Source organism: Muntiacus reevesi, chromosome 5 (assembly GCF_963930625.1).
Source record: "Muntiacus reevesi chromosome 5, mMunRee1.1, whole genome shotgun sequence".
In the NCBI taxonomy this organism is placed as follows: Eukaryota; Metazoa; Chordata; class Mammalia; order Artiodactyla; family Cervidae; genus Muntiacus; species Muntiacus reevesi.
The window spans coordinates 73,007,373-73,020,672 of record NC_089253.1 but is presented as its reverse complement, the minus strand read 5'-3'; the positions used below and the strand labels follow the sequence as shown (position 1 = coordinate 73,020,672).

Sequence of the window (13,300 nt, the reverse complement as noted above, 5' to 3'; positions counted from 1 at the left end):
TACTAGATATGTGAATTTAGTTACAAGTATGATAAATCTAAAGCAAAGTAAACTAAGATTAAATGTGTTATCACATAAGTATATGATATTGCTCAGTCTACATTTTGAACACTTAATTGAACTCTGCTCTAAGTGTGGATAAAAATTTAATCTACTTTTTGCTAGTGATATTTAATTTCCAGAGCACCGAGGCAAAATAAGGACCAATTCACCTCTCATTGTAGAACCAATGCCTGTAGGAACATCTGTACAATATGACATAAAATGTCAAGCAAGTAAAATGAACTCAATAAACACATTGAAATCATCATGTGTTTCAAAAGATGTAATCCTCAGTAATTTTCTAAAAAGGCATCACCTCTTTAGGATTCTTGTCTAGGTCATGATGTACTACTTTTTTGGAACAAAGACCATCACGCCATTTTCTGTTTTAGACCAGAAGGAAAAATCGTATGAGGACGGGGTCTTATGGAGTTTCACTGACTTCAGTTTCCTTGTAACCTTTGTTTTCTTCTGTGGAGTTAACCACACAGACTCCTGGTCCCTGGGCAGGCAGTCTGTTCCTAGTCTGGTTCTCCATAATCTTTCTTGTCCAGAGTGTCTTGGCCCCTCACAGAGAACCACTCTACGTGAGGAGAGCCTCCTCGTGCCAGGATCTGCAGTGTTATCATTTTCCCTTGGAACAGAGCAGTTGTAGGTGTGGGATGAGGGGCCACAGCTGCTGCCCCACTTCTCCTGGTGCCAGCTGCAGGTGGGAGAAGGTACCCATTGCTGGGCACTGCACCAGCAGTCTGGGGATTCGATGCCTGGCACACTGCCGCCTCCCCTACCCCCGTACTGAGGCTGTAATCTCAGCCTGTTAGATCAGAGCTGTTAGATCAGACATTTTCACCCGTTTTTTGTTTGTTTGCTTAATTCTGGAGTGCATTTGTCTTTGTTTAGTAAACTTGGCTATTTTTGTGATATCCTCCACAACTACTTTACATTCATCTGCCAGAGTTTGGACAGCAGCCTCTCTCTGTGAAGAAAGCCGTGAGTTGTGACATGTCAGGGTGTTCTCCTACAGGAGGGGGGCCAACTGTTAATGGACACCTCAGAAAAGCTCTTCAGAGACAGAGATGAAGGCTGGACATTGAATCCATTTGACCTTGACTTGTTTGGGGCCTTTGCAGCAGGAGTTTTCTTGACTTTCACCACCTTTTATAGAACTCACAAATGCTACATGACATTGATTGACTAAACCTGTAGACTCAATAGAGAAGTTATGTTTGTCACAAAACCTTCAGTATCACATGAAATGTCATCAACATCAGCTTATTATTGAAGTAATTTAAAAAGTAGAATATTTTTAATTTCTTACCCTGAATCTTGGGCTTCCCAGGTGGTGCTAGTGGTAAAGAATCCACTTGCCAGCGCAGGAGACATAAGAGATGTGGATTTGATCCCTGGGTCAGAAAGATCCCCTGGAGGAGGGCATGGTAACCCACTCCAATATTCTTGCTTAGAGAATTCCATGGACAGAAGAGCCTGGCAGTCTATAGTCCATGGGGTCGCAAAGAGTCGGACACAACTTAGCTATTAAACCACAACCATAGCTGCATTCGTAAATTATTTTCCACAGTTGATGCACAATGGAATAGGACAACTTGGAATACCAATCCAGATACAGCCTACTGATAAATAGCTTTCGTCACCAAGATGGACTTTGGGGCTCTAGTGTAATAAAATGACCCTGGAGCTTATGATTCACTTTCGTTACCTTACCAGAATTGTCTGTAAGCTTAGGCTTGGATCCTTCCTTCTAACTCATAGCTCTTCAGAAGCCACACTGAATCAAATAATTCCCTCCACGTTTCTTTGAAAGCAGTAGGACACGTTTGCTCCAGGTGGAGGTCGGGTGCCAATCAGAAGACACTGACATCATCAGGCTGCCTTCTTCCTTGCAGAGTGGCGCTCACCAGCTGCCAAAGGCTCCCCCTTTCTCACATAAAAAGCTAAAAATGGATCCAGCCAAAGGAACGTGATCTTACTGCCCACCACCATATGAGGCTCAAAGACCTGGAATAAAGTTGCTGTAGGGACGGCCCAGTCTCTGACCATCACCGTGAACCTACGTTATTCAGTGTGCAAAGTTTAGATAGTGCTCACCCTTGATCACTGTCTTTTATGGAGCTGCTAAGCCACAGCACCAGCACTTCCCTGGCATTCTGTAGAACCCTGGTTGAGAAATCCTGCTCTAGACAGTTAGCTGCAGCACACAAGAGTTTTCTGTGTTAAAAAGTGTGAGGTGGAAGTAATGGCCCCCCAAAGACGTCCATATCCTAATCCTCAGAGCCTGTAAACATGTTCATGGCAAAGAGCTTACGTTAATGACCTTGAGGTAGAGACTCCCGCAGTACCTTTTTAGGCTGTGCTGTGCTTAGGTGCTCATGTCTGACTCTTTGCGACCCCATGGACTGTAGCCCTCAGGCTCCTCTGTCTATGGGGATTCTCCAGGCAAGAATACTGGAGTGGACTGCCATGCCCTCCTCTAGGAGATCTTCCCCACCCAGGGATCAAACCCAGCTCTTCTGCATTGAAGGTGAATTCTTTACAATCTCAACTACCAGGGACACCCAAGAATACTGGAGTGGGTAGCCTATCCCTTCTCCAGGGGATCTTCATGACCCAGGAGTCAAACTGAGGTCTCCTGCATTGCAGGTGGATTCTTTACCTGCTGAGTACCAGGAAAGCCCCTCTTTTTTTAGCCTTTATCGGCTTTATGGACAATTAAATTACAAAAATGGCAAATGGGACAAGGTGATTAAAAACATGGACTCTAGGACCAGACTGCTGTGTAATAGAGAACAGATTACTTAACTTTTCTGGATCTCAGTTTCACCTCTAAGTAAATGGGACTGACATTAACACCTATGTTATAGAGTTCTTATGTGGATTAAATTAGTTGATACATACAAAGAATTAGAACAGTGCCTGGCACATAGTAAGTGTTCTGTAAGTGTTGAATATTTGTTATTTATGTAGCACTTCCACATAGAAGAATATTTGTTATTTATGTAGCACTTCCACATAGAAGAACATTTGTTATTTTTGATCCTTGCTGTGGAACTAAGAGCAAATTTTTTAGTACTAGTTGGAAAAACTTAGTTTATACCAGATCATGTATGGTCATTTCTTATCCTGATTATAGTCTTTGTTTTATGTGTGTAATTACTTGTTCTCATATTACTTTATGTAGTTGAATATTTCAATTGTACATTTAGAAATCTTTTAATGTAGTGTCTAATTTAATTTGATGTTTAATTATCATATGGTTTTACTTTTTGTACACAAACATTGCTACCTTTCTCATGTAACCCAGGAGCTATAGCTGGTTTGGTATTATCCTATTATTTTATCTTCTTTCATGCAGATGTCATGTAAGACAGTGCATCTATATATATATATTGTTTAGCCATTTGTCTACTAGAACATAATATAACCTTTACAGCCGTGAAATTCAAAATTTATTCATAAAAGATCTGTATATTACTAATGCCACACAATTCAATAATGAACCATTATCCAAACTTGTCTTTCAAGATGCTTAATATGCAGTCAACAAGACAAAGCTGACAGTACATAATTATGATTAGATATGTTGTTGTAGAGTTGCTCAGTCATGTCTGAATCTTTGCGACCCAATGAACTGCACCACGCCAGGCTCCTCTGTCCTCCAGTTTCTCCTGGAGTTTGCTCAGATTCAGGTCCATTAAGTCAATGATGCTATCTAACCATCTCATCCTCTGCTGCCCTCTTCTCCTCTTGCCTTCAGTCTTTCCCGGCATCAGGGTCTTTTCCAGTGAGTTGGCTCTTCATATCAGGTGGACAAAATATTAGAGCTTCAGCTTCAGCATTAGTCCTTCCAATGAATACTCAGGGTTGATTTCCTTTAGGATTGACTGGTTTGATCTCCTTGCAGTCCAAGGGACTCTCAATAGTCTTCTCCAGCACTGTAATTAAAAAGCATCAATTCTTCAGCACTCAGCCTTTTTTATGGTCTAACTCTCATATCTACATGACTACTGGGAAAACCATAGCTTTGACTATACAAACCTTTCTCAGCCAAGTGACATCTCTGCTTTTTAAGACACTCTACGTTTGTCATAGCTTTTCTTTCAAGGAGCAAGTGTCTTTTAATTTCATGGCTACAGTCACCATCCACAGTGATTTTGGATCCCAAGAAAATAAGTCTGTTAATGTTTCCATTGTTTCCCCATCTATTTGCTATGAAGTGATGGGACTGCTTGTCCTAATCTTCATTTTTTGAATGTTGAGTTTTAAGCCAACTTTTTCACGCTTCTCTTTCACTTTCTTTTTTTGTTTATTTGTTTGTTTGTTTTTTCTCTTTCACTTTCATCAAGAGACTCATCAGTTCCTCTTTGCTTTCTGCCATTAGGGTGGTGTCATCTGCGTATTTGAGGTTGTTGATATTTCTCCTGGCAGTCTTCATTCCACCTTGTGTTTCATCTAGCCTAGCATTTTGCATGATGTGCTCTGCATGTAAGTTACATAAGCAGGGTGACCATATAGAGCAGCCTTGTCACACTCCTTTCCCAATTCTGAACCAGACCGTTGTTCCATGTCTGGTTCTAAATGTTGCTTCTTGACCCACATACAGGTTTCTCAGGAGACAGGTAAGGTGATCTGGGTGTCCCATCTCTTTAGAAATTTTTTCTTAAAAATTATGGATGAGCAAAAAAAAGGCTAAGGGATTTCAGCACAGGTAATCTAGCTGAAACTGAGACTCAGAGTGTGTAGTAGTTAGTGATACAGGGAGAGAGCATCTTGGAAACCATCATTAAATAGCTTGAATAGTTACCTTTCTATATCATCTGTAGTCTTCAGTTATAGTCAACTTGCAGATAGTCTTTATTAAGGTATAAAGAGGGTAATGGGCTTGCAAAAGAGCTGGACATGACTTAGTGACTAAACAACAACAACAAAGAGGGTAAAACTGAATCTTCATGTGTTGGAGTGTTTTCACCCTACCTTGAATTACAGAATAATTAAGCTAAATCAATTAATTATCTTTCAGCTTGAATTCACTGACTTTGTATTGCTTTGTTAGAAATATATTTAATAGTTAAATTTTAATGTGGTCTGAGGCAAAAAAGTTTGCTGATAACAAGGAAAGAAATGTCATCCCATTGACTCACTTCAACTAAAAGAGCTACATGATTATAGATTATGAAACTAATTCATCCAAAGGTAAAACTAGTTTTAATGTTCAGGTAGGAAAAACATGGTGACTGCAATCCATAAAATTAAAAGACACTTGCTCCTTGGAAGAAAATCTATGACAAACCTAGACAGCACATTATAAAGCAGAGACTTTGCCGACAAAGGTCCATATTTTCAAAGCTATGGTTTTTCCATTAGTCATGTATAGATGTGAGAGTTGGATCATAAAGTTGAGTGTGGAAGAATTGATGCTTTTGATCTGTGGTTTTGGAGAAGACTCTCGAGAGTCCTTTGAAACCAGTCAATCCTAAAGGAAATCAGTCCTGAATATTCATTTGGAAGGACTGAAGCTGAAGTTGCAATACTTTGGCTACCTGATGCCAAGAACTGACTCATTGGAAAAGACCCTGATGCTGGAAAAGATTGAAGGCAGGAGGATAAGGGGACGACAGAGGATGAGATGGTTGGATAGCATCACGAACTCAATGGATATGAGTTTGAGTAAGCTCTGGGAGTTGGTGATGGACAGGGAAACCTGGCATGCTGCAGTCTGTGGGGTCTTAAAGTATCGGACACAACTGAACTGAACTGGGAAAAACATTGTCTCATAAAAAGAAAATCTATCATTGGCTTTGAATATTGGATAGGAAACCACCTTTGACTGTCAAAAAAGAAAAAGTCATAGTCAAAAAAGACAAGGGCCTAACATCGTTAATATAGAAGTAAAAATTTTGAGTTGCATCAACAAAGACCACAGGTATATTAAAAGTTTGAGCAAAAAACATGACCAGACAGTGCACACACACATACAGACAAAGATGTACAAATAACTCTTAAACATATGAAGAGATACTCTAGAACTACTTTAACTGAGGCTGACAGATGCTCATCCACTGCTGGTGGGAGCACAAAATAATGCAGTCCCTTTGAAGGGGAGTTCAGGATTGTATAACAATAACAACAGAAATACACATTTATTCTCAGGTCCAGCAATCTCACTTCAGGAATGTATTCTCAAGATACACCTCCAGTAATATGAAGAAAACATTTGCATATATACCAGGTTGTTTATTTCTGTATAATCTGTAATAATAAAATATTAGCACCAACTGCCATATGTAGGTTGGCTGAGTAACACTCTAGTATACTATAGATAATAGGAAAATCTCCATGAACTGATGATCTTTCAGAATATATTGTTATATAAGTATATCAAGGCAGTTCACATTGGCAGAATAAGGAGGAATGTCTCATAATTTTCTGAATAAATCTGTTCTTGGACTTGCCTGGTGGCTCAGTGTAAAGAATCTGCCTGCCAGTACAGGATCCCTGGGTCCAATCCATGGCCCAGGAGAATCCCACATGCCCATGCGTCACAACTGAGCCTGTTGTCTAGAGCCTGGGAACCGCAACTGCTGAAGCCTGCGTACTCTCGAGCGTATGCTCCAAAACTAGAGAAGTCACCAGTGAGAAGCCCTCACACCACAACTAGAGAGTAGCCTGCACAGCAGTTAAGACCCAGCACAACCAAAAATAAAAATATTAATAAATAAAAGTTATTTAAAAATTCCTTTAAGTCTCTTCTTGACTTTTAAAAATTCTGGCAGGCCGAAAACAGAACACTTCACTGGATGTTTTCTAAGGGATGCTTTGAGCCAAAATCATACTTTAGCATTCCTTTTTAGATCAAGAACAAAATGTGTCTACTATATCCTCTTTCCATCAACATTCTAGAAGTCTTAGCCCGTGCACTAGGACCAAAAACAGAAATATAGATAAAAATTATTTGTAGGTTTTATGAATATGTATGTAGAACATACAAAAGCACCTTTTGCATAGAGATCAATAGAAATAATAACAGAGTTCCTGGATGTAAAATCTGTACATAAGAACAGATTCTATACACTTAATGTGATCATTTTGCAATATACAAATATCAAATCATTACATTGTGTACCTGAAACTAATGTATGTCAGTCATCGCTTGATTTTTGAAAATTATGTAGCCATAAAAGGATTTTATGTCTATAAGCAAGCAGCAGTTGCTTAGCAAATGAGACCTACTTTTAATAGGAGGATAATCGCTTTACAGCAGTGTGTTGGTGTCTGCCATACATCAGCATGAGGCTGTCATAGGTGTACACACGTCTCCCCCTCGTGAGCCTCCTCCCGTCTCCCACCCACCCCACCCTCCTAGGTGGCCACAGAGCGCAGGAGTTGAGCTCTGCATCGCACGGCAGACTCCCACTGGCTGTTTTACAGGTGGTAATGTGTATGTTTCCATGCTACTTTCTCAGTTCGTCCCCGCCTCCCCTTCTCCCGCTGTGTCCATGAGTCTGTTCTCTACGTCTTTGTCTCCATTGCTGCCCTGCAAATAGGTTCATCCGTATACCATCTTTCTAGATTCCATATATATGCATTAATATACAATATTTATTTTTCTTTCTGACTTACTTCACTCTGTATAATAGGCTCTAGGTTCATCCACCTCATTACGACTGACTCAGATGTGTTCTTTTTATGGCTGAGTAATATTCTTTTGTGTATATGTACCACAGCTTCTTTATCCATTTATCTGTCAGTGGACATCTAGGTTGCTTCCATGTCCTAACTGTTGTAAATATGTGCTGCAGTGAACACTGGGGTATATGTGTCTCTTTCAGTTATTATTTTCTTAGGATATATGCCCAGTAGTGGGATAGTTGGGTCATATAATAGTTCTATTTCTAGTTTTCTAAGGAATCTCCATACTATTCTCTATAGAGGCTGTATCAATTTACATTCCCACCAACAGTGCTAGAGGCTTCCCTTTCCTCCACACTCTCTCTAGCATTTATTGTTTGTAGATTAGAAAATGAAATATTTTGACATTTATAATAGTATCAGAAAATAGCAACCTAATTTAATAGATCCAACAAGAGAAGTATAAAACCCATATGAAGAAAACAGTATAAATTTATTGAGAGAAATTAAGAAGTCTTAAATCAGTGGAGAGATATATTCCATGGGTTGGAAGAAGCAATTTGTAAAGATGTGACTGTTGTCTAAAATTGAGCTGAACTTCACCATAGTCCTAACAGTGTTTTTGTTGTTCGCTTTTTTTTTTTTTTTTTTTAAAGAATTTGACAGCTCTTGTGTTATAATTTACATGGACATGCAAAAGGCTGAAAGTAGTTAAGACTCAAAGAATAATGTCAAGGCGGGAGAATTTGATTTACTAAATGTTGAGACTTTTGTAAAATTATAGTAATCAAGATACTTGTGGTAGTGACGCAAAGATAAGAAACAGTCCAGTGAAAGAATGGGGAGCCTGGAAACAGACACACATTTGATTTATTGTCAGTGCAGATCCATGGGTAAGGTGATAGTCTATTAAATAAGTATTGCTGGGACAATTGAGTGTCGATGTGAAATTGAATGAGATTGGACTCCTACCACATGCCATAGTAAAAAATTAATTCTACCTGGATTATATAATTAAATGTGAATGGCAAAACATTCTTATAAGAATACCTTCATGACCTTGGAGGGGGGAAAGATTTCTTGGATAGGACACAGAAAGCACTGACTATAAATGAATTTAGAGGCTGAGAGATTTGAGCACAATAACATTTAGAATAAACAGAAAAGGCATTCTAAACATGTAGGACTAATATTGGTGTTAAAAGTCGAGAATAGCTGTTGTCTTTTTGGGAGAAAAAGTGATCTGGGTGTGTGTTGGGGGCACAGGTCAGGCTCCTAGGACGGTGGTAAAATCTATCTTTCCTGAATATATTACCATTCAATATAAAGATTTTTTTTTTCCTTAAAAAGGAAAAGCTCTGAAAAATTATGTAAATTAAAATATCCAACAAAATGCTTATATCAGAATATTAGAGAATATTCTCATATATATATAATATATAATATAATATATATTATATATTCTCTTATATATATATATATCAGAATATTAGAGAAATTCTCTGATATTCAGAATATCAGAATATTCTCTTACAAATCAGTAAGAGAAAGGTAAATATTTCAATAGAAAAGTGGGGAAAATAATTGAACAGACACTTCAGAAAAAGGGAAATCCAAATGCTTATTTTTAAATGAAAAGGTGTTCAACCTCATTAATCATTGGAAAAATACACTTAAAACTAGTTTGGGAACAAATTGAGACAGTAACATAGGCACATATATATGTATACTGTCATGTGTAAAATAGCTAGCTAGCTGGTAGGAATCTGCTGTATTACATGGGGAGCCAAGTCTGCTGCTCTGTGATGACCCAGGGGTGGGGGGATGGGAGGTTCAGAAGGGAGGGGATAAATATATAATTATGGCTGATTCATGTTGTTGTTTGGCAGAAACCACACAACATTGTAAAGCAATTGTACTGCATTTTAAAAATGTAAAAAAAAAAAAAACCAAACAAAACTAAATTGGTGTTTCTCCACACCTGAATTGGCTAAAAAGAAGAATCTGACAACTCCAAGCATTAGTGAGGATGTGGAAAAATGGGAATTGTACTAGGAGTAGAAACTGGCATACCCATTTTGGAAATAGTTTGTAATTACATAGCAGACATGGAGGTACTGCACCATGTGACTCAGTAATTCCTCCCTTGGGAAATGTGTGCTTATGTGGAGCAGAACCATGTGTCCAGGAATGCTTATAGCAGCAGCATTGTTAGCAGTTTCCAAAACTTGAAGCATCTCAAATGCATATCATCAGAAGAATGGATACGAAAACTGTGGTATGTTTATACAACTTATATACTATGCAATTATAAAAATGAACAAATTACAGCTGCTGACAACAGTTTGATAAATCTAAAGTTCCAAAGCAGGCAAAACATAATTATACAGGGATGCTTTTTAGTAGTGATTTTTAAAGGCCAGGGTGGTGAGGAGGAATTCAAAAGAACATTTGATGGGGAGAGAAGGGAGCTCCTGAGGTCATGCTTTATTTTTTGACCTCAGTGGTGGTTACATGGATGCTTGCTTTCCAACTTTTCATTAAGCTGTGCACTCATATTATGTGCTTTTCTGAATATGTGTTAGGTTCACAATTTAAAAAATTTTAAAGAATGGTTAAGTGTGTGCAATAAAGACCTTTTATCTCTAGTGTAAAAAAACTTGCGAATATTGAAAGTATGTTGAAATATGGCAAAATATCCCATGTGAGAAAGTTAATGTTACTTCTGAAATGGTATTAAATACTGGTGTGAATGTCCCATTTTGGTTTTTTGCTTTTTATCTTTCTACCTTTTCATTAGCCAAAATTTTCTTTAACCAAGTATCACCAGTTAAGACTCTTGGATTTCTTTAGTAATTTTCATGTCATAAATTCCCTCATTGTAAGTGTACAGTTCAGTGACTTGATAAATCTGTAGTATTGTGCATCTATCAGTTTGCTCCAATTTGAGAACATTTTCATTGCCCTCTGAAGTTCCCTCAAGCATGTTTGCAGTCACTAAATGTATTTTGAATGTGGTAAGTTGATTGATTCATGTACTTCAAATACTTAATCATTTAAAGTAGGATAGGACTTCCCAGGTGGTCCACTGGTTAAGAGTCTGCCTGGCAATGCAGAGGACACGTGTCTGATCCCTGGTCTGGGAAGATCTCTCGTGCCATGGAGCGCCTAAGCCCATGCACCACAAGCTGCTGAAGCCCACACACCCTAGAGCCCGTGCTCTGCAACAAGAGAAGTCACTGCAGTGAGGAGCCCCCACACCGCAACTAGAGAGTAGCCCCTGCTCCCACAGCTAAGAAAGCCCACACGCAGCAGTGAAGACCCAGCGCAGCCAAAAATAAACAAATAAAAAAGTTTTGATCTTTAAAAAAATAAAAGCAGGATAACACATTGTTGGATAGAAATGTGAAGAATGTCAGCTAATGTCCTTTATAAATGTTAGGTTGTATAATTTGCGGTACTATATACATATTAAAATCAACTTTTGTTTGCATTTGTTGTTCGTCAGTTATTTGAAATAAATGAACAAACTGTACAGGTGATTTCTTTCTTCATATTATTTTCTCGGGGGGAATGCTCTTATGTGATTCTGGGTGGTTTTTGAGTTTTAAAAACTTTAATCAATTTATGGAAAAGATTTCAAACATACAGTTGCTCTTTTGGTTTTATGTAACATTCTCAGCAGGACTGATTTCTGACCAAATAGATCATAAAGAATAGGTTGAAGAAAGCAGTGGGAAATGAGACTGTCAAGTTATTCAATTAAATATATAAATATTAAGTTATAAGTAATTTCCTGCATTTAATAGTAAATGATTTGTTGATTGATTCTGGTATTTTTCAAGCTTTTTAGGAAAATGTAACATGTTTAAAATGCTTTTTCTGTCTTGTGTTCTACCACTTCATATTGAAATATGGGGTATATTATATATATAGCAATAAATGTGAAGTGTAAATATTGTATGAATATATTACATAGATTATTGATTACATGGTAATTTGTAATTCAGTTTCCTGGAGTGGAATTTTTAACAAACTTGAGTTAGTAATTTATGCTTTTGTGTTAAATATGGAGTATGGAAGTATAGATATATTTTATGTATAATAAAGAATTTGTCTGAAAAGAATAACATCAAGTATTTGGGAGTTTTGGTAACCAGAATAATATCTGCCTACTTACTAAGCCAATTAAGAGCAAAGCAATATCTTCTCTATGTTGTTAAAATATTTACCCTGGAATGATTGGTGGAACTCATTTTTATTGCTGTTTCTGTGTTGCCAGGTACTTTATTACCAAGGTTGCCATCAGAACCAGGAATGACGTTACTCACTATCAGGATTGAGAAAATTGGCCTCAAAGATGCTGGGCAGTGCATTGATCCCTATATCACAGTTAGTGTGAAAGGTCAGTAACTGCATATACCTATCTTCTCTCTGGTGAATTTTAAAATGTTGCTTCTCGTTTGGGACTTTTTGGGGGTTCGTGAGGGGGTTTTATCTGTGACAGTTCATTTTAGTTCATTTTATAGTGAGGCAAAATCCTGGGAGGATGCGGTCATCATTCCTTCTCCAAACATTTCATGGAAAATATTTTCTTATCGATAACTTATACTCACAGTTACTTTGGGTTTTTTCTCTGTGTATGTCTTTTTATTCTTCCAAATCCCATCAGGGGTGCTGACTACACAGACACCGCTGTTTTTTATAGTAGATACATCCTTCAGGAAACAAGTTAAAGAGAGGTCCCCCACTTTCCAAGGATGTGTGGTGTTCTTTGCAAGGCCCAGTGTTCTCTGTTTTCCTCAGCCTTCACTTCAGGCCAGGTTTGTACATAGATCTCTGCAGAGGTGAATCATGAGTGGAAATAGGGAAATAAGATGCATACATAAACTCTGCACCCTGAATATATCCTGCAGGACATTAGACAACTGATGTATTTTTTAATTCTTAACTATGTCACTGTCATCATTAAGCATGGTTACTCTTAGGATTTGTTTTTTTCTACTATTCAAAGTGGCAAACTGTTTATTTCTTGAAAACAACTTTTTTGACTGTTGGTTTAAGAGGGAAACTGCAGTGGTTGTATTCTTTTGTCATTGCTAAGCTTTTTATACAGCACTTTACTTATAAGGCACTCAACAGTCTTTTAAAAATAATTATTGGGTAACTGGGAATGAAACTGTCATACTATTATTCAGAAATAACTGCACAGTTAATCCAATCTACACTTAATAAACCTACAGTTTAAGACAAATCAAATAGATGCGGACTAAAATTAACTAGAGGGAACGCTTACCAATTATAGAAACATTCAGACCCATGGGTTCATTACTACCAAGTAAAAGAAAAAAGGATTTTGGCAACAAAGAAGAATTTTGACATGAAAACACCATGATCCTCAGCACTGATGCTGTGATGCTTTAGCCTCTGGTTCTGTGGGCTCTCAGATCTACTGGTCTACTGCAAAGTATTTATATACTAGGTTATTTGATAGGCCATTCATAAAACTGCATCTCTCAGGAATGAACACTTGTAAAATACAAAAAAAAAAAAAGGTAATGAAATGTAGATATTATATTACCTTTGCATATGGTTGAACTGAAACATGTTTTAT

General features: G+C 37.7%; 1 protein-coding gene across 1 annotated transcript in view; it reads left to right on the top strand.

Annotated features, from left to right (window-relative positions):
• The window catches only part of AIDA (axin interactor, dorsalization associated), a 49,599-nt gene that overhangs the window by 31,558 nt on the left and 4,741 nt on the right, over positions 1–13,300 (top strand). Inside the window, exon 7 of the mRNA XM_065938385.1 lies at positions 11,969–12,091. Coding sequence (XP_065794457.1) covers positions 11,969–12,091 — 123 coding nt within the window. The remainder of the gene's footprint in view (positions 1–11,968; positions 12,092–13,300) is intronic.